This window comes from Fragaria vesca, linkage group LG2 (genome assembly GCF_000184155.1).
Source record: "Fragaria vesca subsp. vesca linkage group LG2, FraVesHawaii_1.0, whole genome shotgun sequence".
NCBI classification, from domain to species: Eukaryota; Viridiplantae; Streptophyta; class Magnoliopsida; order Rosales; family Rosaceae; genus Fragaria; species Fragaria vesca.
The window spans coordinates 29,924,547-29,945,630 of NC_020492.1; the positions used below are offsets into that span (position 1 = coordinate 29,924,547).

General features: G+C 38.8%; 2 protein-coding genes across 2 annotated transcripts; one reads left to right on the forward strand and one right to left on the reverse strand.

Annotated features, from left to right (window-relative positions):
- The first annotated feature begins 12,358 nt into the window (after positions 1-12,358).
- On the forward strand, positions 12,359-13,441 carry LOC101306014 (glutathione S-transferase T3-like). The gene is made up of 2 exons (XM_004293084.1): positions 12,359-12,808; positions 12,899-13,441. The coding sequence occupies exons 1-2, from the start codon at positions 12,359-12,361 to the stop codon at positions 13,439-13,441; spliced, it is 993 nt and encodes a 330-aa protein (XP_004293132.1).
- Positions 13,442-13,987: 546 nt separating this feature from the next.
- LOC101306305 lies at positions 13,988-15,365 on the reverse strand. Its single transcript, XM_004293085.1, has 2 exons — positions 15,263-15,365; positions 13,988-15,156 (listed from the first exon to the last, which is right to left on the reverse strand). The coding sequence occupies exons 1-2, from the start codon at positions 15,363-15,365 to the stop codon at positions 13,988-13,990; spliced, it is 1,272 nt and encodes a 423-aa protein (XP_004293133.1).
- Positions 15,366-21,084: the final 5,719 nt, after the last annotated feature.

The following is a 21,084-nucleotide window of genomic DNA, read 5'->3' on the forward strand; positions in this document are numbered from 1 at the left end:
ATTGCTGGGCTACCTCCTGCATCAGTCGCTGAGACTTTTCCGCTTGTCTCTTCCTCTTCCCACTAGTCGGCGGCATAGTGGATGTGGCGCAAGGGAGGAGACAGCTTGGAATCGGAAGAGGAGATGACGATGTGGAGGAGGAGACGGCTTGGAATCGGAGGAGGAGATGGCGATGTGGAGGAGGAGGAGACGGCTTGGAAAGTTGGAATCAATACGATCCAATTCCCACCAAAATTAAACAGCATCTTCCTCTCAACTCACTCTACAACTTCCTTAACTAGCTCAACACCTAATTCCAAGCCTAACTAGGTCAATCGAACGAAAACATCCATAAATCCCTAAAAACTTCAATTATACATTTCTCCATAACAACAACGAAATAGACTAATTCCTTTTGAGGGCATACTCACCTTGATGAGGGCTACAAGATGAGCCAAAGATTCCGACCTATGGCGGTCGGAGGTGGGATTTCCGACAAAAATACTTCTCGGCGTCTCCGGAGGTTTTCTCCTCTTCCGGCGGGTTAGAAGCTCAGGCCCTAGGCCGGGGAGGGAGAGGAGGTGGCGCGGGTCCAAACTGGGGTGGAGTGGCGGCTGGTGGCTGGCCGGACGGCGGCAGACCACGCTGGGAAAGTCCGGTAGAAAAGAAGGGCTCGGGAACTCGGGGAGAGAAGAAGGAAGGGAGAGAGAGAGAGAGAGAGAGGGTGGGGGGGGGGCTGGTGGTTGGGCTGCCCACACCCGGTCCAACACTTAAACCAATTAAAAAAAAATACCCACTTAAAATTTACCCTCTTTTTACTATCTCAAAATTTACTCTTTTAATTAATAACTTTTTCATGCTAACTCCGATTTTAACACATAGCATGTCTACGAACTCGTAAAAACGTCCTCTACGACTTTCATGAAGAAAGTTTCCCCAAATTCCAAACGGAAAAGAAAGTCAACTTTAGGGTCTTTAGGTAGTAAACGGTTACTCAACACGGTACAAGACCAAAATAATACCCAAGTAGATAATCATAAAAATAACTTAAGAACCGGGGTGTGACATAGAGGTTTTGTGGAGGAGTGGTGGTGGTTCTCTAATGGAGATTAGAGAGTGGAAATGAGGTAGTGTGTGAAGTGGGAGAGATGGTGTCTCCAAAATGGGGGAGAGAAACTTAAATAAAGATAAAAGATGGAGCAAAAGTGGGGAGAGAAAACCAAAAATCAGATTTTCTCCCCCTCCCATCCGTTTGAATCCCTAAGCTTGAGTGTGAAAATGGCCATAATTTCCCCAAAAAGCAACCAAAAGGTGATAGAGGAGAAGTGATAGGCTAATAGGTAATGATGAGAAAAATGGTGTAGGAAAAAGTGGTGTAACACAAAAACATGGAAGATATATGTATGGAATCATGATGGACTTTTGGGTAAAAATAGGGAAGTGATGATTATGGTGGGAAATAGTGAAATGTGTTGGAGTTGAAATCTAACCAAAAGGTTAAGAACTAGTTGTGATAAAACAAGACTTCTCCACCTTTTCTCTTCCATGAAATTGGCCGGAAAATGTATGGCACCACCAAAAGTGGTGGTGCGCCGCCACTTGTGCCGCCAAAAGTTGTGGTGCTTGGAAAATCACCGGAATTTCACCGTTTCTCTTCTCTTGTCAATATTTTCTACAAAATAAGGAATTGGATTAGTTAACAACAAAATGGACTTTAGAACATGTAATTCTCAAGGATTAGGGCACAAAATTATCTATGAATTATGATCCAATAGTTGCCAAGGGAATCATGGATTACAAATCCCCCCGCTACTGAGTCACCAACCATATAACTATCAAAGTTAATCTTGAAAGCATCATTTCCTGGGGCTTGCCACTTGATCGATGTTGGGTGTGCTATAAGGGCAGTACTCATGTTGATATGACCACAGGAGCAAAGATTCTTGAGGATGTTGGCAGAGGAGGCCACTACTGAAGAAGGACTACTAGTGGTATTCCTAAATATCAAATCGTTCTTTACCTTCCAAATTTGCCAACAAGTAACAATCAGTTTAGCATAAAGTTCCTTTTGATATGGTTGCTTGAGGAATAGTTCCTGAAAGACATTAATATAACCATTTTCCCAATCAACAGGAGGGTGAACACGTGTTAGATTCCAAACTTCTTTTGTGTTTGTGAAGTCACAGTAGCAAAGACATGGTTAGCTGTTTCATTGTCCCTGTTACAAAGATGGCAAGAGTTATCATTTATCATGTCAAACCTTGAAAATCTATCTCTTGTTTTTAGTCTATTTCTGAGAAGTAACCAGCCAAAAATTTTAGTCTTAGTGTCAAGACCCACCCCGGATTTCACCATGAAATTCGAAATGAACCCTGTGGGGACCACCTCTAAAGGAGATGCTACCGGAAATTCAGCATAACCTCCCTTGAAAATGGACAACCATTCCTAAAAACACCTACAAACACACGTCTAAAATCATACTCCAACCATGTTCTCATGGAGCCTTCCAGCTCCCTAAGTTGTCACATCTCCCAAAATATCAAATACTAACACAAAAGAATCCCATTTCCAAAAACAAAGACATTCAATAATTTACTAACTGGATTATCAGAGCATATCAAATAATGAAAGAAAAACAATGCCTAAAGAATAAGCGGAAGCAACCTCTCACTATGTCCCGACTTCATGTACGCTCGACCTCAAATAAACTTAGCCTACAAACTAGACATTTGAAACCGAAGGGCCCAGGGGAAAGTAATTTAAAACGTTAGAGTGAGTGGACATAAATAAATTAAATAATTTAACAAAATTTAATTTAAATATTTTCCCACGTTAAAACTTTAAAACCTCGATGCACGCAACTTTGATATAACATTTAACTTTAAATCCAAAATCACATAAAAATAGACAAACCAGCCCCGCTGGTTAATCAAATACAGAAATCTCGTCAAAAGAGATGAACCAGCCCCGCTGGTTAATCAATTACATAAATGAGAAAAATAAGACAAGGGGAAGAGATATCACCATATAAGAAGAGCCTCCAAGGCTCGGGTCGGTGCCTCCCAGGCTATAGTAACGTCCTACGTTAAGCGCTCGACTCACCTTTGGTGAGTACTGCTCTAATAAGGCTAGCTAGCAATAAATAATAACCGATCGGTGCCTCCTAGGCTATAGTAGCGTCCCACGCTAAGCGCTCGACTCACCTATGGTGAGGACCGCTAATAAAGGCTAGCTAGTAATGAATAAGAGCGACCCTAATATGGGGACTAAAATCATACGAAATCACTTAAATCCATAAATCTTCCCCAGGATCATGCGAAAGGTACGGTTCCCAACTGTACTTGGAAATTATTAAATGAAATTAAAATAAAACTCAATGATGTGTCTCACATGTCCAAATATATTTCAAATCCAGATTTAACATCGAGATTTAATTATCAGGCATAAATTGTAATTAATATCTCAACCCGAAATACTCGATATAACATTCTCAAAGCCAAAATCGATAATCCACAAATAAATAAGAAAATTATAAATAGCGTACTACCGAAAATCCCATTTTCGGTAATCTTTCATAAATCTCAAAGTCACAATTAAAAGAATAATAATTATAACCAGAATCATCAAGAATATCAAAACTCAAATACCAAATTAATCACCCGAGCTTAAATCCATAAATCATGATAAAGATTAATCCATGCATCAAACTCAAATAAACACCAAGATCATTTCATAAACCAAAATTTATAATAAAAGCTCGGAAAATAAATTGATATCTTATAAAATCTTGTGTGCATATTTATTAAAACCAAATTGTCCACTCACAGTATTAGGCTTAAGCTTTCCATTGCTCGGGACACTCCTTGAGCACCGCCTCCAAATATCTATGTCCATGAGTCAATCCCACGCCTGACCATGAGCTGTAGGACAAATCGGTCAGACCAAACTTTAAAATAACTATTGCCTCGTCTTCTATCCTAGTTTGACTAGGGTTTCCTAGGTTGACCAGGATTGACCAACTAACAATGCCCAACGTTTTCTAATTCAACCTTTGACTTAACAATTTGATCCAATTTTCACTATACGTCCTAGTAACCGTTAGACACTTAGGCATCGTTTAATAATTTGTTTTGGTGAACCTCGATTTTGATTAATCAAACTAATGCAATTTCGTTAACTCGAAAACATACAACCACCTTAATTTGTAAAACCACCAAATTACTAAGGGCACCCAAAAAGGGTTTCCATAAATAAGAAGTTTCTATAAAGGGAAAGTTTTTAGAAAACTTTCCTAACTTAGCAAGTCTTCCGATTACAACCCGAATTTTCCCATTTCGGAACTACAATACGAATTAGAAAGAATGGCCTCTAAAACTACCTCACAGGTTCCTACCGGAAAAACTACCTTCGCCGGAATCCCTCACCGGATTCTGACAACTTGCCGGAATATTCTGCCGGAAAATGGCCATAGCCTCCCCATAACTCTGATTCACCTAGTTCTCGACAACCAACCAAAGAGCTAAATCAAACACCAACCAACCACAACATAACAACAACACCATAGTAGCTTCACAATATTAGAGATCGAGCCTCACCATATGCTCACCCAACACACAAATCCAGGAGCTCCTCCTTGCCAACACTCAACTTGCAGGACTTCCAAACCGCCCTAGCTGCTGCCTTAGTTGCCACCTTCACCAAATCAGCACCACATCACCTCAGGTCCTTTCTAGCCAAACACACCAAGCCTCTGCCTTGGTCCAGTTCGATGACTACAGCTCCACAATTCACTCCAAGGTCCCACTGGACTCCCCACTAGGCTTCAAGGACTCACCAAAACCCGAAGCACTCGTCGGAAACCATCTAACGTAGGTCGCGGGAGCTAGAAGCTCAAAACCCAGAAAAGAGAAGAAAAGGGATTTTCATATTAGGGTTCGATTCGAACATTCAAGGACATAGAAAGGAAAAGGGAATAGAGGAGAACAAGATTATACCCTTCGAAGCGGTCGTCCCCGTCGGAGCTCGTCGGAAAATGAAGAACACAGTCGCGCACCACCATGACCAATCTCTCTCCATAGTGGATGCAAAGTGGGATTTTTCGGTTAGGCTAGGAAGGAGAGAGGAAAAGAAGAAATTTGATGGTGGTCTCGCCATCTGGGGTGGCCGGAATCGGCCAGGGCATGGCGGAGTAAGATGGCTTCGACGGAGAGAGAGAGAGAGAGAAGAAGGGAGACCGGTCAACACCCATGTTTGGTTTCTTGACCGAGCCAACCCCCTCTTTTCCTTTATACTTGAACAGTGCGGCTATTGGGACCTCTAAATTTGCTCACTTGTCCTCCCTTTATTACGAGTTATTGAATGATAATTATCTCCTCTTACGTAATGACTATTAAGGACAATAATCATACAAAAAAAATATTTATTCTCTCTAGACTTTCCAATTCGATAATTAATTGATTGTATTCTTTATTATTTTTCTTATATATTTTTAATTTTAATTTACTGTTTTCTATTTTACTACATATTATATATTTAATTAAAACTAAAACTATGATAAATATCGACCGTGTGACATAAAATTTTCTACTATCATATATGTTGAAAGCATATATATATATACAAGGTGAAAGAATATATATGCAAAACAAATCGAATAATGAAAAAATTAAATAACTATTGAAATAATTCATGATGTACATAAAATAGAGAAAAAATGAACATACATAGTATAACAATTGTTATACCTTGATCGTTGTTTAGCACAAGTAAAATAGAAATAGAATAGCTAATTTATGTTCGAATATTTTCTTGTTGGTAAATATTAAAGTTTTTTTTAATTCTATACAAACAACTAATATGCTACAAGGAGTTTACTGTGAGTCGAACTCACGACCTCTCTGTATAAGAAGAGACGGTACTGGGCTGGTAAATATAAGTTTTTGAAACCCAATATTTTGTAGTGTTATTTGATTTTTAAGAGAAAAATTGACGTCATTGAAAAAAATTTCTTACAAATTGATCAAATAATGGAGGTTTGGTGACATTTTATGGGAAATAAAAATATCAAGGAATTGAGGTCGTGAAAGTGGTTTGACGAAAAAAAATCAAGCAATAGAGGTCTCAATGATAGCATGCAAAAAGAAAAAAAATTAAAAAGAATGAGAGGTCTAGAGAATAAATAAGAGGTATAATGAGTAAATTATCAAGATATATGTGAATAATATACCTAAGGTTATTTTAGGAATTTAAAATGAGGTCTAATGAGCAAATGCTTGTAGTTAAAATTAAAAACGAGGTATAAATAGCATGAAAGGTATACTGAGCAAATTTGGAGGCCTAATAGCCGCACTCATACTTGAATCAACGGTCAAGATCGAAACCCTAATTGATCAGACAGCCAAGATTAAATGAGCTATTCTAATTTCAGAAAATTAATTTCTTTTACCAAATCTTCAATAAATTGTAGAAAATAGCTTGAAACTCCGCAAAATAATCTGAAGACATCATTGAACTTGGGTCAGTACGAACTACGACATCGGGGCCTTAAAAGAAGAATTCGATATTTCGAGTAAAATTCGAAAATAAACTCAAGCGTTATCGTACTAGGTTACCGAGCACGGTTAAATTCCTCAGTAACTTGTAAAATATCCAGTAAATAGGTAAAATTGGGTACGGGGCGTTACAATCTTCCCTCCTGATAAAAATTTTATCCTCGGCATTTCAAACTGAACGAGCCAAGGTCAACAATCATTGGTCGACAACATACTACCCTCTGTTTCACTAAGAAACTTAATGACTTGACTCTGCCATCCACGCGTGATGTCGCCACACTTGAAACACCGAACTCTAGTTCACCAATCCTTCGCTCGACACTAGTAAAACCTCTTGCAGAAACTTTGAATTTTGACCAAATTACGAGTTTCCACTCACAAGTAGTATTTCTATTAGATGACTAAGAACTTATAGTGTGCCGCGAACATCCTTTGAAAATGGTTCCACAGTGCCTATGCCAAAACATGAATACCTATCGGCATGTTCACGCTTTTCCACGCAATGAAAGTAGCTAACACACTCGATGAGTGAAGTTCAATTTCCTCGTTAGGCTTGAACCTTCTAACGTCAAGTAACGAAGTCGTCATTACGTTTTTCACAAAATCGACGTCAAAGCCTACATGTTAAGAAACTAAAGTTCACGCGTCGGAGTAATATACCTTCATTCTCTAGTCAAATCTAAATTAATTTTAATATTGACATCAAGTCCTACTAAATTAGCATGGTCAAATTATATTGCCTAACTTAACGCCGAAATTCACACAAGTAGATCACCTTCTAAAAGCAATCGTAGAATCTGTACCCCAAGTCACACTACTTAATCTGAATACGGCCATATAAATAATTCTAATGGATAAAATCATACAACTCCCTCTAGCCGTTAAACAAGATTTAAAATCTCTGAACTGCACGTACAACACACTTCTCTTCCTACGTACCTCCAGTAATAATTAATCTGCCAAAAGAATATGATTTGAAAAACAGATATGTTCAAGTCTCCTACACCTCCTAGGCGCCACGGCTTCCCACCAAAAAGATTCTCCGTTAAACCGAGCTCGCAGTACCAAGTTAACTATCGAATATAAAAACTTAAGTTTTCATACAAAGCCCACTACTACACTTTATGGTTCACTAACCAACGAAAACTATATATTCAAGTAAAAGTTAAAATTCATGGCTAAACCCAGCTCAAGTTCCATAAAAAGTAACTTAAAGTAAGACAAGTCCCACAACTTCGAGCTCAAAAACTCCACAAATTTCTGACGTTGCTAGCAACCCGTTTCAAAACGTACCAGAAACCAGAATTCAGTACAGTGGTTTCTACTAATCACCTTGACACCAACGGATGAAAACACATCCAAACAGTAGTGACCTCCTAGGTCATACCTAGATCAATAAGTGGTCCCACCACGATCCGATCCCTAGAAAAGACGTTGCACAATTTAACACTATCTACTACCCTTAATACTATAACTCTTAATAAACCTTGACTCGAAATGCTCCTTGAGTCAACAGGGGAAGCCCTCTCTCCTCAGGCTACACCACAAGCCATACACAAAGTCACACATGCCATTTATTCAACATATCCATGCAACTCTCAAACTCCTACATAGAACTTGCGGCTCTATGGATCGTCGCTTAATCAAACTCCAGTTCACTTAGGATCACATTGGATTAACAATGATCCATGTCTACGACACAACAACCAATTCATCAATTACCTTGAAAATTCAACACATTAACTAGAATCTCTAACCTTCGAATTGTAGCGCCCGCACTCCATAGTTTCAAGATCTGAAGATGAGCGCTACCCAAAAATACAGCAGGAACAATTTTATACTTCCCCAATCACGCCACAACTTATAACTCTGATCCAATTCACCAATTGCGAACGAAGTAATGTTAGTAAGCAACTTCATTCACAAATTCAAGGCTTATACCAACTACCCGAAACAACACCGCTTGAAATTACTATGGACACCCATGCACTCTTGCTCCATGATTCAGTGGGCTTTACTCCACCGCTGTCACTTCCACCAGCTAGCTCCACGCAACTGTCTTAGAATAACCATGACAACACATATTAAATTCACCATCTGTTGTCGTAAAGCCAGAGTGATCACAACCATCTCGCTTCCACTCTACCATTACGTTTCAATGTCGTTTACATTTATCGTCTTTCCAAAACACATGGCAAATCTGGAAACCAAACTTCAACACATAGAATTTCGGAGGAATTCATAATGGCCACATGATTAAAATACTATAACCGACGTATGTCACTCAACAATTCAATGTTTGCTGGAAATTCGCAACATTTAGCGACACCATTGAATTTCTAAAATTCCACGACTGACACTGCAATAAGTTGGTCATAATGCCATATCCAATGACTTTCGTAAAACCCACAACCCAAGGGAAAAATAATCTGAGTCATTATGTTTAATGCTTTAACCAACTTCAGCTAACCCACATTATAGACAAAAGTCATCATAAATCTTATTATTCATCGACTACTATTAGCCGTCCTTTCCAAAATATATTCCCACTACCCTCTTAATAGAATGCTCTAAGGATAAGAGCATATCCACAATTAGAGCGGTAGGAACTAGAACGTGCTACCATAACCAGCATTATCCCAAAATGTTCCCAACTGATTTCTGTTGCGGTTATAGTAGTCAATAAAATTGACCTTCAATCATGACTTCCCCAAATTGACATTTAGCTTTTTATGTAGCAACTTCCTGCAACCCAATACTAGTTACAAATCCCACGTGACTAACTCACTCAGGATTAGGGTCCTTAACAACTCGTAAAGGTACCTTTAGAATTACTATGGGTATCTCACCAGACCACCTCAACTAAATTTTACATCAATAAAACACACATCTGCTTCAAACCTTCCTACAAACTCTTCTCTTCCAAAAATCACATAATTGATTCCAAGATCTCTCATCAGTCTACTTGGGCTCCAATCTTGTCCACTGAACATGGAAAACTCCAAGGCATGAATCAAACATTTCACCTACTACATATTCACACAAGCTGCCCAACCTAGCACCTTAATCATAGACTAATCAATTGTTGGACAAAGAAAGAAATACTATCAAGCTTTTGAGTTCTCAACTTGAGTTCCCAAATCACAATTGAACTCTAACAATTTATGATATTAAATCAATAACTTTTGGAAAAGTCGTAACCTATACACCTTTTAATCACATAAAGTAGGATGATCACTTAAGAGGTTGGCGTACGGAGGCATAGTCCTGAAAATGTAAACAATTATGGCACCATATTGTCTATAATAAGGCAAGAACAACTACCTCACAAACCTAATCAACACATAGTATTTAAAGCATATAATGCTAATGGATCCGCTGCGGTCAGACCATCACTCAATGGACACTAAGTATGACCAAGTATATGAGGTAGTGATACAAAGAGAAATGAATCGAATAACCTAATGCTTTGATACCAATTGTCAAGACCCACCCCGGATTTCACCGGAATGAACCCTACGGGGACCACCTCCATAAGAGATACTACTGGAAATTCAACATAACCTCTCTTGAAAAGGGACAACCTTTCCTAAAAACACCTGCAAACACACTTCTAAAATCATACTCCAACCATGTTCTCCTGGAGCCTTCCTGCTCCCCAAGTTGTCACATCTCCCAAAATATCCAATACTAATACAAAAGAATCTTACTTCCAACAACAAAGACATTCAATAATTTACTAACTGGATTAACAGAGCATATCTAATAATGAAAGAAAAACAATGCCTAAAGAATAAACGGAAGCAGCCTCTGACTATGCCTTGACTCCATGTACGCTCGACCTCAAATAAACTTAGTCTGCAAATTGGGCATTTGAAACCGAAGGGCCCAAGGGAAAGTAATTTAAAACATTAAAGTGAGTGGACAAAAATAAATTAAATAATTTAACAAAACGTAATTTAAATATTTTCCCACGTTTAAACTTTTAAACCTCGATGCACGCAACTTTAATATAACATTTAACTTTAAATCTAAAATCACATAAAAATAGACAAACCAGCCCCGCTGGTTAATCATGTAACGCCTCGTACCTAACTTTACCAATTTACCGATCATTCAGACGATGAATGAATTTACTTTACATCGTTTTGACACATTAAAGATGTAAAACGTGGACGATTGACTGAAGACTTTTTTGGACATCAAGACTAGCATTTGGGCTTGCGTTCATCTTTTTTAGGCTTTTTAATTTTGGTTGGGCTTAATTTGTAGACGAGAAGCGGTTAAGGATGTATCGACGAAAATGACTCAAGTAAAGAAGCCTGAAAATTTCTAGTCAAAGTCTTGAAAAGTGGTCGCAAGGGTAAAATAGGTATTTCATGTGTTTAAGCGTAAATAGTTCAGAGGAAGACTTAGAACCTTCTTGTTCTCTCTGGTTTCCATCTTGGCCGATTAGCCTCTTTCTTCTTCTTCTCTTCTTCCTCTTCTCACTATCACCACCAGAAATCATAGCTCCGGCCACCACCTCCTCTCACCGCCACCACCTCTCCACTCACCAAATAATAAGGAGCAAAACCCAAGAGGCATTTTGCTTGCTTCGCCAAACGAAGCCGCTCGCGCCTCTGCCGGTAGACTGGGTTCTACAAGAAGCGTGGATTAACGCAGCTTCGCTGCTCTCCTACTGCCATACCCTCACTCTATTTGATTTGAAATTAGGGATTATGGAGTATTTGGGGGTCGCGGAAATTATGAGATTTTGGAGAAGAGAGAGAGCACTGGTTCAGTTTCAAAGTAAAGGGGGAAAAGGTAAGGACCATGTGCTGGTAATGTTTCAGGTGCTAAAATAAGCATGGGTTGTTTGCTAATGATTTGGTGCTGTTAGGTGATTGCATGGGATTAGGTGAATGATTTGTTCAATCGGCGTTTTGGACATTAGGAGTGGAAGAAGATGCTTCTGGGTCATTTCGGTCGAATTGGAAAAGAGGGAAGGAGCATCTCCGACAGTATTGCTAAATTAAATTTTTTTTGAAATTTATCAATTTTTGGGATGAATAAGAGCTCCACGGTATGTTTAAAATATTGCTAAATCCTAAGATTGTTAAACAGAATTGACAAATTTATCAATTTGAGGAGAGAGAAACTACTTATTGCTAAATTCTCCAACGGCACAATTTATCTCTTCAATGTTCAATTTTTGCACTTCAACGTTCTTGGAATTCTGGGTTCCTCAAGTCTCTAGTCTTCTATATATATATATATATATATGGCGTTTGTTTCACAACGATACAACTGAGCAATTTCGTCGTTGTTTAACTTCAACGTTCTGTGAATTTCGTTTGTTCGGGACAACTGAGATCTTCGATTCTGTCAGGTATATTTTCTGCCATCAGATATCTTGTTTTTTCGTATGTCATCTGTCACATCCCAGGACACATTCCGCCGTAACACGATATTGTCCGCTTTGGGCGCACCGGCCCTTACGGTTTTGTTTCCAGCAGCTCAGGAGCAGCTTCCCAGTAGGTCACCCATCTTGGGATTGCTCTAGCATCAACATGCTTAACCTCGGAGTACCCATCCCCTCCGAAGCCGCTGAGCCACCAAAAAACCTCGTGTTAGATTGGAGGTGGGCATGTACATATACAGCACATAACCCCTCTCCGTGTGGCAGATGTGGGATATTACACCATCTCTCCATCTCCTTTTATATTAAGTCGTTGCTTCCTCAAAAGAGATGAACAAAAGAGAAAGAGCAATTATTAAAGTAATGGGTTTGTTCATAAGTTTTATTTCGTATTCAGCATTTGTGTTTTGGTATTGATATGATGCAGATGGGTTCTAAAAATCATGCATATTTTACCAATCTCCTCACCACTCCAGTACTTGATGACTCTTTGATCGAAAACGATGGCTTAAACAATAATAATGGTTACATGTCTTCTCAAGTACCTGCTATGACATCTGACATACCTCCTCAAAATCAACCATCTAAAAAGAAAAGAGAACGAGCTTCTAACTACTCGGTTCAAGAAGACAATCAACTTGTCGCCGCATGGCTCAACGTTGGCTTAGATCCAATAAAAGGAAATGATAAAAAAAGTACAACATATTGGGAGCGAATTGCAACATACTATCATAAACACAAGGATTTTGTAAGCGATAGGGATTCTGCTTCTCTACAACATCGTTGGCAAAATATTCAATATGCTGTTAATAAGTTTTGTGGATGCTGGGAACAAATTGAAAATCGACCAAAGAGTGGTGAGAGTTATGAAGATAAGGTAATGGCTTTTGCCTTCTTCTTTTGTTTCTTCTTTTCCTCTTTGGTATTTTTTAAGATGTGAATAAATTTTTTGTTCTATGTTCTACAGCTTCTACGTGCAAAAGATAAGTACAAAAATGATGAACACGGGGCATTTCAGCACGAACATAACTGGAATTCCTTGAGGTACACGCAAAAATGGATATCCTTTAGTCACAAGAAAGCTGCAAATGCTGAAGGTAAAAAGAGGAAGTCTCTAAATCCTGAAGTTTGTGCGTCCCCAATTGTTTTAGACGAAGGCAATGCTGCAACTCCTGAACCTTCAATCATGGACCGGCCGATAGGTCAAAAACAAGCGAAAGAATTGCTGAAGAAAGAAAAGGTAAAAGATAATATCACTTCACAGTTGGAACTATTAAGGGAAATGAAATCAGAAGCTGAGCGTAAGAAAGAAGAGCGTTTCCAATTGAGTGTTTATCAGGAACAGAAGCTACTTAGCCTCAAGGAGAAAAAAGAACAAGCGAAACAACAACGAGAGGATGATAAGATCATGTTTACAAATATGGATACCTTGAGTCCAATGCAAGCAGCATATATTAGAGATCGGCAGGCAGAAATCATGGCAAAAAGAGGACTTCCAAGTTCCAACTGAAAGAATATAGTTTTCACAGTTACGATTTTTGCTAATAAGTTTGGTTGCAATTGTCGGAAGTTCTTATGGCTTTGGCTTTTGATTTTGAAGTTATTTCAGTTTATGAATAGTTTTCATGTAATCATGTGTAGGTTCTTTCCCTTTTAATAAATGACATTTAGAGTCTTGAGTTGACACTTCAGCTAGTGCATGAGTTGACAATATCATAAGCTTTCGATACAATACCATAATCATTCATATTGTAAAAGATGATTGATAAACATGTAGAGATTCATGGGGATCTGCTCAAGGAGGGATCCTACGTTTGTTTTAGTCTTATCTCATTTTAGAGAAATAGTCAGTGAAAGATTCATGGAGATTTGCTCAATGAAAAGATCTTGTTACTTCTGTTTTGGTCTTATCTCATTCGTTGAGATCTTCTCAAGGAGTGATCTTGTTAAGTACGTTTGTTTATTTAAGGAGAGATAATGTGATCTTTCAAATTTTCCTAAATATATGGATAAGAGGAACAAAAGAAATAAATGAAAACAAAAGTAATAATCCAACTTAATTATTGTCATAATCTCCGTGAAGCTTCCACAGGTGCTCGATTAGATCCTTCTGGAGTTGAGAATGAGTTTGTCTATCTCTAATACGGTCATGATTTGCAAGGAATTCCATGAATGAGGATGTAGGCTCACGCGACACTGATGGTATAGGTGGACCTCTAGGCACATTGTCGTAATCTTTGTGTAGCTGATGAATGTTTCGATTGTCCTTTCTCTCGTCCTCAATGATCATGTTATGCATGATTACACAAGCTGTCATAATATTTGCTAAGTCTTCTTGATTCCAAAAACGTACCGGCCCTCGTATAATTGCAAAACGTGCTTGTAACACCCCAAATGCTCGCTCAACATCTTTTCGATATCCCTCTTGAAGGTCAGCAATATGTTTGTGTTTTCTCCCTTGTGGAGCCGGAATAGTTTTAACAAATGTTGCCCATTGTGGATATATCCCATCAGCAAGATAGTATCCCATGTTGTATTCATTGTCCATGATTTTGTATTTCACTTCAGGAGCATGTCCTTCAGCAAGTTTAGCAAACACAGATGATTGCTCTAACACATTAATGTCATTATGAGATCCTGGGAGTCCAAAGAAGGCATGCCATATCCAAAGATCATTTGATGCCACTGCTTCCAATATAATCGTCGGTTCATGGATGTGACCAGAATACATACCATGCCATGCTTTAGGACAATTCTTCCATTTCCAATGCATACAGTCAATGCTCCCCAACATTCCACGGAAACCACGTTGTTCGCCTATAGCAAGCAATCTCACAATGTCATCGTTGTTTGGTGATCTAAGGTACTCATCACCAAAAATTTCAACTACTGCCTTAACAAATCTCTTAAGACTAACAATAGCTATACTTTCTCCAATTTGTAGATATTCATCAACTTGATCGGCCGACGTACCATAAGCAATCATTCTTAGTGCAGCTGTAATTTTTTGGAGGGATGACAAACCAAGAACTCCAGCGGCATTTCTTTTCTGAACAAAATAAGAATCATGATTTACCACTGCGTTATGAATTCGCAAGAACAGAGGTCGTTTCATACGAAACCTCTGTCTAAATATATGACTCGGGAATACGGGCTGATCTCTAAAGTAGTCTGCATAAAGCCTGTCATGTGCATCACTTCGATCACGCTGGATACTTATGCGACCTTGAAGAAACAAATATAGAAAGTGATCAGTAATAAGCTGATCAAGAAAACAACTGGTAGAAGAACATTGCAGCCTTACTTTCTAGTCTATTGTTTTGAAAATTACCTTTAATAGAACCACGTCGACGAGGTGTGTCTTCCTTGATGGATTTTTCAACAAGAGCAAGCACAATTTCTTCATACTCATCATCAGAGGATTCGTCGTTCATCTTAATATCACGTAGATAGCAACGAGACATAATATCTAAAATGAGATTATCAGTAGTGAATGAAGGTGAAGATGGAAGATGGTTGAAAAGGTTGAAGATGAATATACGTCTTTTTAAAGCAGACGCCTGTAGAGTTAGACGTTTGTTTAGTTATTTTTTTGAAAAATTTAATTTAACAATTCAAATAGCAATCCTTGTTGGAAACAAATGCTTAAAATGAATAACTAAACCCTAAATTATTGCTATACTTATCAATAATCTTAGCAATACTGCTGGAGATGCTAAGGGCCGGTACCTATACTGTTTTGGTGTCACTTAGGTGAAATCTATCTCTTGTTGAAAAAGAAGACTTGTTAGGGGATTGTGTAATTTGTCAACAAAATAATAATTTGGCTGTGCCACTAGAGTGATGGAGGATTATGTGGTTTGCAAATTATAGTGGAAACGTGGCAAAATATGAATGAGCCTTTGTAAAGAAAGAATTGGTTTGTCAACTAAGAAGAAGATTACATTCTCAAATTGGCTATGTCATTTTACATGGTAGTTAAAGAAAGACCTTATGTTCAGGAAATTGGGCTCACCATGTTAAGTAAATTATAAATTGGTAATTGGCAGACATGAGTAAGGGGTTTGTTTTTGACTCATACTATTTAGGTTCTTGTTAAGGTCTTGTTCCTGCACACTTAGAATTGAAATGAGGTATTAATTAAGTAGGAAAATGATCGTCGCAGGACATGGTAGGGAGCTTGACTTGGGAAGCCTCGGCTTGGCAACTAAGTTTACCGAATCACTATGAGTGGACATTTTGGTTTTTATTAAATATGCATGCATAATTTTATAAGTTATCGTTATTATTTTTATCGAGATTAAACATTATAATTTCGGCTTATGACTTGGTTCAGAAATTATTGGAGATCGTTAATGATTTATGGATTTGAGCTCGGATTATTAATTTGGTATTTGAGTTATTATCGTTTTTATTTGTTAACTGTGAGATTTATAAAAGATTACCAAAAATGGGATTTTCGGTAATTCTCTATTTTTAATTTTCTCATTTATTTGTGGATTATCGATCTTGGCATTGAGAATGATTTTGCAAGTATTTTGGTGGAGATATTATTTACGATTTTTACTTGATGATTAAATCTCACTTATAATTATGGATTTGAGAACGTTTTGACGTGTGAGACACGTCATTGAGTTTTATTTTAATTTCTTATGATAATTTCCAAGTACGGTTGGGAACCGTACCATTCGCATGATCTTGGGGAAGCTTTATGGATTAGAGTGATTTTGTATGTTTTCAGTCACCATACTAGACTTGCTCTTATTCATTACTACTTAGCCTTTATTAGTGGTCCTCACCATAGGTGAGTTGAGCGCTTAGCTCGGGAAGCTACTATAGCTTGGGAGTCACCGATCGGTTATTATTCATTGCTAGCTAGCTTTATTAGCGGTCCTCAACATAGGTGAGTCGAGCGCTTAGCGTGGGACGCTACTATGCTACAAAAGCCTGGGAGGCTACTCTTACATGGTGATATCTCTTCCCCTTGTTTTATTTTCTCATTTATGTATTTGATTAACCAGCGGGGTTGGTTTGCCTATTCTTATATGTTTTTGGATTTAAAGTTATATGGTTTATCAAAGTTGCGTGCAGCTAAGTTTTTAAAGTTTAAACGTGGGAAAATATTTAAATTACGTATTTTGTTAAATTATTTTATTTATTTTTGTCCACACACTAACGTTTTAAATTATTTTCCCCTGGGCCCTTCGGTTTCAAATGCCCAGTTTGTAGGCTAAGTTTATTTGAGGTCGAGCGTACATGGAGTCGAGACATAGTCAGAGGCTGCTTCCGCTTATTCTTTAGGCATTGTTTTTTGTTTCATTATTAGATATGCTCTGATAATCCAGTTAGTAAATTATTGAATGTCTTTGTTGTTAGAAGTGAGATTCTTTTGTATTAGTATTGGATATTTTGGGAGATGTGACAACTTGGGGAGCCGGAATGCTCCAGGAGAACATGGTTGGAGGTATGATTTTAGAAGTGTGTTTGCATGTGTTTTTAGGAAGGGTTGTCCATTTTCAATGAGGTTATGCTGAATTTCCAGTAGCATCACCTTTGGAGGTGGTCCTCGCAGAGTTCATACCGGATTTCAAGGTGAAATCCGGGGTGGGTCCTGACAAATCAAATACAAAAATCTTGTCAAAAGAGATAAACCAGCCCCGCTGGTTAATCAATTACATAAATGAGAAAAATAAGACAAGGGGAAGAGATATCACCATGTAAGAGGAGCCTCCAAGGCTCGGGTCGGTGCCTCCGAGGCTATAGTATCGTCCCACGCTAATCACTCAACTCACCTGTGATGAGGACCGTTAACAAAGGCTAGCTAGTAATAAATAAGAGCGACCCTAATATGGTGAGTAAAATCATACGAAATTACTTAAATCCATAAAGCTTCCCCAAGATCATGACCATGCGAAAGCTACGGTTCCCAACCGTACTTGGAAATTATTATATGAAATTAAAATAAAACTAAATGACGTGTCTCACACGTCAAAATATTCTCAAATCCATATTTAACATCAAGATTTAATTATCAAGCATAAATTGTAATTAATATCTCAACCCAAAATACTCGATAAAACATTCTCAAAGCCAAAATCGATAATCCACGAATAAATGAGAAAGTTATAAATAGCGAACTACCGAAAATCTCATTTATATAATCTTTCATAAATCTCAAAGTTACAATTAAAAGAATAGTAATTATAACCGGAATCATCAAGAATATCAAAACTTAAATACCAAATTAATCACCCGAGCTCAAATCCATAAATCATGATAAAGATTAATCATGCATCGAACTCAAATAAACACCAAGGTCTTTTCATAAACCAAAATTTATAATAAAAGCTTGGAAAATAAATTGATATATTATAAAATCTTACGTGCATATTTATTAAAACCAAAGTGTCCACTCACAGTATTAGGCTTAACCTTTCCATTGCTCGGGACACTCCTTGAGCGCTGCCTCCAAATATCCATGTCCTTGAGTCAATCCCACGCCTGACCATAAGCTGTAGGACAAATCGGTCAGACTGAACTTTAAAATAACTATTGCCTCGTCTTCTATCCTAGTTTGACTAGGGTTTCCTAGGTTGACCAGGATTGACCAACTAACAATGCCTAACGTTTTCCAATTCAACCTTTGACTTAACAATTCGATCCAATTTTCACTATACGTCCTACTAACCGTTAGACATGCACTTAGGCATCGCTTAATAATTCGTTTTGGTGAACCTCGATTTTGATTAATCAAACTAATGCAATTTCGTTAACTCGAAAACATACAACCACCTTAATTTGTAAAACCACCAAATTACTAAGGGCACCCAAAAAGGATTTCCATAAATAAGAAGTTTCTATAAAGGGAAAACTTTCCTAACTTAGAAAGTCTTCTAATTACAACCCGAATTTTCCCATTTCAAAACTACAATACAAATTAGAAAGAATGGCCTCGAAAACTACCTCACAGGCTCATGCCAGAAAAACTGCCTTCGCCAGAATCCCTCACCGGATTTCGGCAACTTGCCGGAATATTCTGCCAGAAAATGGCCATAGCCTCCCCATAACTCTGATTCACCTAGTTCTCGACAACCAACCAAAAAGCTAAATCAAACACCAACCAACCACAACATAACAACAACACCACAATAGCTTCACAATATTAGAGATCGAGCCTTACCATCTGCTCACCCAACACACGAATCCAAGAGCTCCTCCTTACCAACACTCAACTTGCAGGACTTCCAAACCTCCCTAGCTGCTGCCTTAGTCGCCACCTTCACCGAATCAGCACCACATCACCTTAGGTCCTTTCCAGCCAAAACACACAAAGCCTCTACCTTGGTCTAGTTCGATGACCGCATCTCCACAATTCACTCCAAGGTCCCACCGGACTCCCCAGAAGGCTTCAAGGACTTACCAAAACCCGAAGCACACGCCGGAAACCACCGAACATAGGTCGCCGGAGCTAGGAGCTCGAAACCCAGAAAAGAGAAGAAAAAGGATTTTCATAGTAGGGTTTGATTCGAACATTCAAGGACATAGAAAGGAAAAGAGAAGAGAGGAGAACAAGATTATAACCTTCGAAGCGGTCGTCCCCGCCGGAGCTCGCCGAAAAATGAAGAACACAGTCGCGCACCACCATGACCAATCTCTCTCCATAGTGGATGCAAAGTAGGATTTTTCGGTTAGGCTAGGAAGGAGAGAAGAAAAGAAGAAATTTGATGGTGGTCTCGCCATCTGGGGTGGCCGAAATCGGCCAGGGCGTCACATCCCGACCCTTATATTTTTACCTTATTTACTAGCGTGATTATAATAAGAATTTTTACCGTTCCGATCATTGAGTAAATAGTTTAATTGGTCCCTAGAGGGGTTTCGGGGACGATTATGTGCGGAGGATAATTCGTATGGGGAAAATACGACGACGGTAAAAATAGTAAATTTTAGCTAGTAAAAGGTAATTTTTATTCGGGTATTATTTTTCGGGGTGTTGAATTTTGGAATTTTGGGTTAAAAAGGCTTGTTGGGTCGGCTGGGCCGAGCCCAACCCATTTCTTCTTCCTTTCTCTCTCTCTCCCTTCCGTTTTCTCTCTTCCCACCCGCATTTCTTCTCCCTCCACCCGGGAAACTTCACCACCGCCGTCCGCCGCCGTCCGGCCGCCCCAGACCGCCGCACCGGTTCCAATCGATCGACCTCCAACCCAGCAGCCTTCCTGGACCGGTGAGAGGAGCCCTAGCGCCGCCGTGAGTGAGCGGTGCCACCCGTAAAGTCCGACTGTCCAACCTTCACTTCGCCGGAACTTCCTCCTCCGGCCACCAATCCGAGCAAGCTTGGTACGGTTTTGTAGCCCTCCTCCTGTGCAACAACCCCTCCAAGCAGCTCCCTCCCTCTTGAGCTAGGTAAGGAGAAATGTGGAGTTGAAATTTCTAGGCTTTTAAGTTATTTTCGTTCGATTAGCCTAGTTAGGCTTGGAATTGGGTGATGTGTTGGTCATGAAAGTTGTAGAGGAGATTGAGAGGAAGATTCTGTTAAAATTTGGTAGCGTTTGCAGGTCGCCGGAAAACGGCTGCCGGCCGCCGACGGTTAGGAGATTTTTAGGGTTTTAAATGTGGAATATTAAGAGGAGTATATTGGTGTGATTTATGGAATTTTTGGATGAGATTTGGATAGGTTTGAGAATTTCCGAAGTGTGGTATTTTTGGCGGGTAATTAATGTAGAATCCGGCCGTAGGATTTAAGTCGTATTTTGAGTAGGTGGTATTTACGACTGTTGAGTATGATAATTAAGTTCGGATCGTTCCGATTTAAGAACATCGAAGTTAGGCAATGATGAGCGTATTTATGGCTCTCGGGTAATTTTGCCTATTTTGATTAAATATTGGATTATTGGTTGGGAAATTAATATTATATTTGGAACAGGTCGTGAGGAGGCTCGAGCAGACGAGACCCCAGATCGACATCAGGCTTAGGCCTAATTTGTGAGTGGACTTTTAATTTGAAATAATATGCATGCTATGGTTCATGATTGAACATTTCCTTTTGTTGGAGTTTTTGCCGTCAATTAATTTTGACGCTTTTATTTCTCTGAGAGAGAGTTACCGAAAATGGGATTTCGGTGAAATAAATATGTATATATGAGAGAGTATGTATAG

Excerpts from the sequence above, each read along its gene's own strand:
- LOC101306014 (XM_004293084.1), top strand. The coding sequence starts at position 12,359 with ATGGGTTCTAAAAATCATGCATATTTTACCAATCTCCTCACCACTCCA. Across the intron at positions 12,809-12,898 it reads GTGAGAGTTATGAAGATAAG|CTTCTACGTGCAAAAGATAA; the intron begins GTAATGGCTTTT and ends TATGTTCTACAG.
- LOC101306305 (XM_004293085.1), bottom strand. The coding sequence starts at position 15,365 with ATGAACGACGAATCCTCTGATGATGAGTATGAAGAAATTGTGCTTGCT. Across the intron at positions 15,157-15,262 it reads TCGACGTGGTTCTATTAAAG|GTCGCATAAGTATCCAGCGT; the intron begins GTAATTTTCAAA and ends TGTTTCTTCAAG.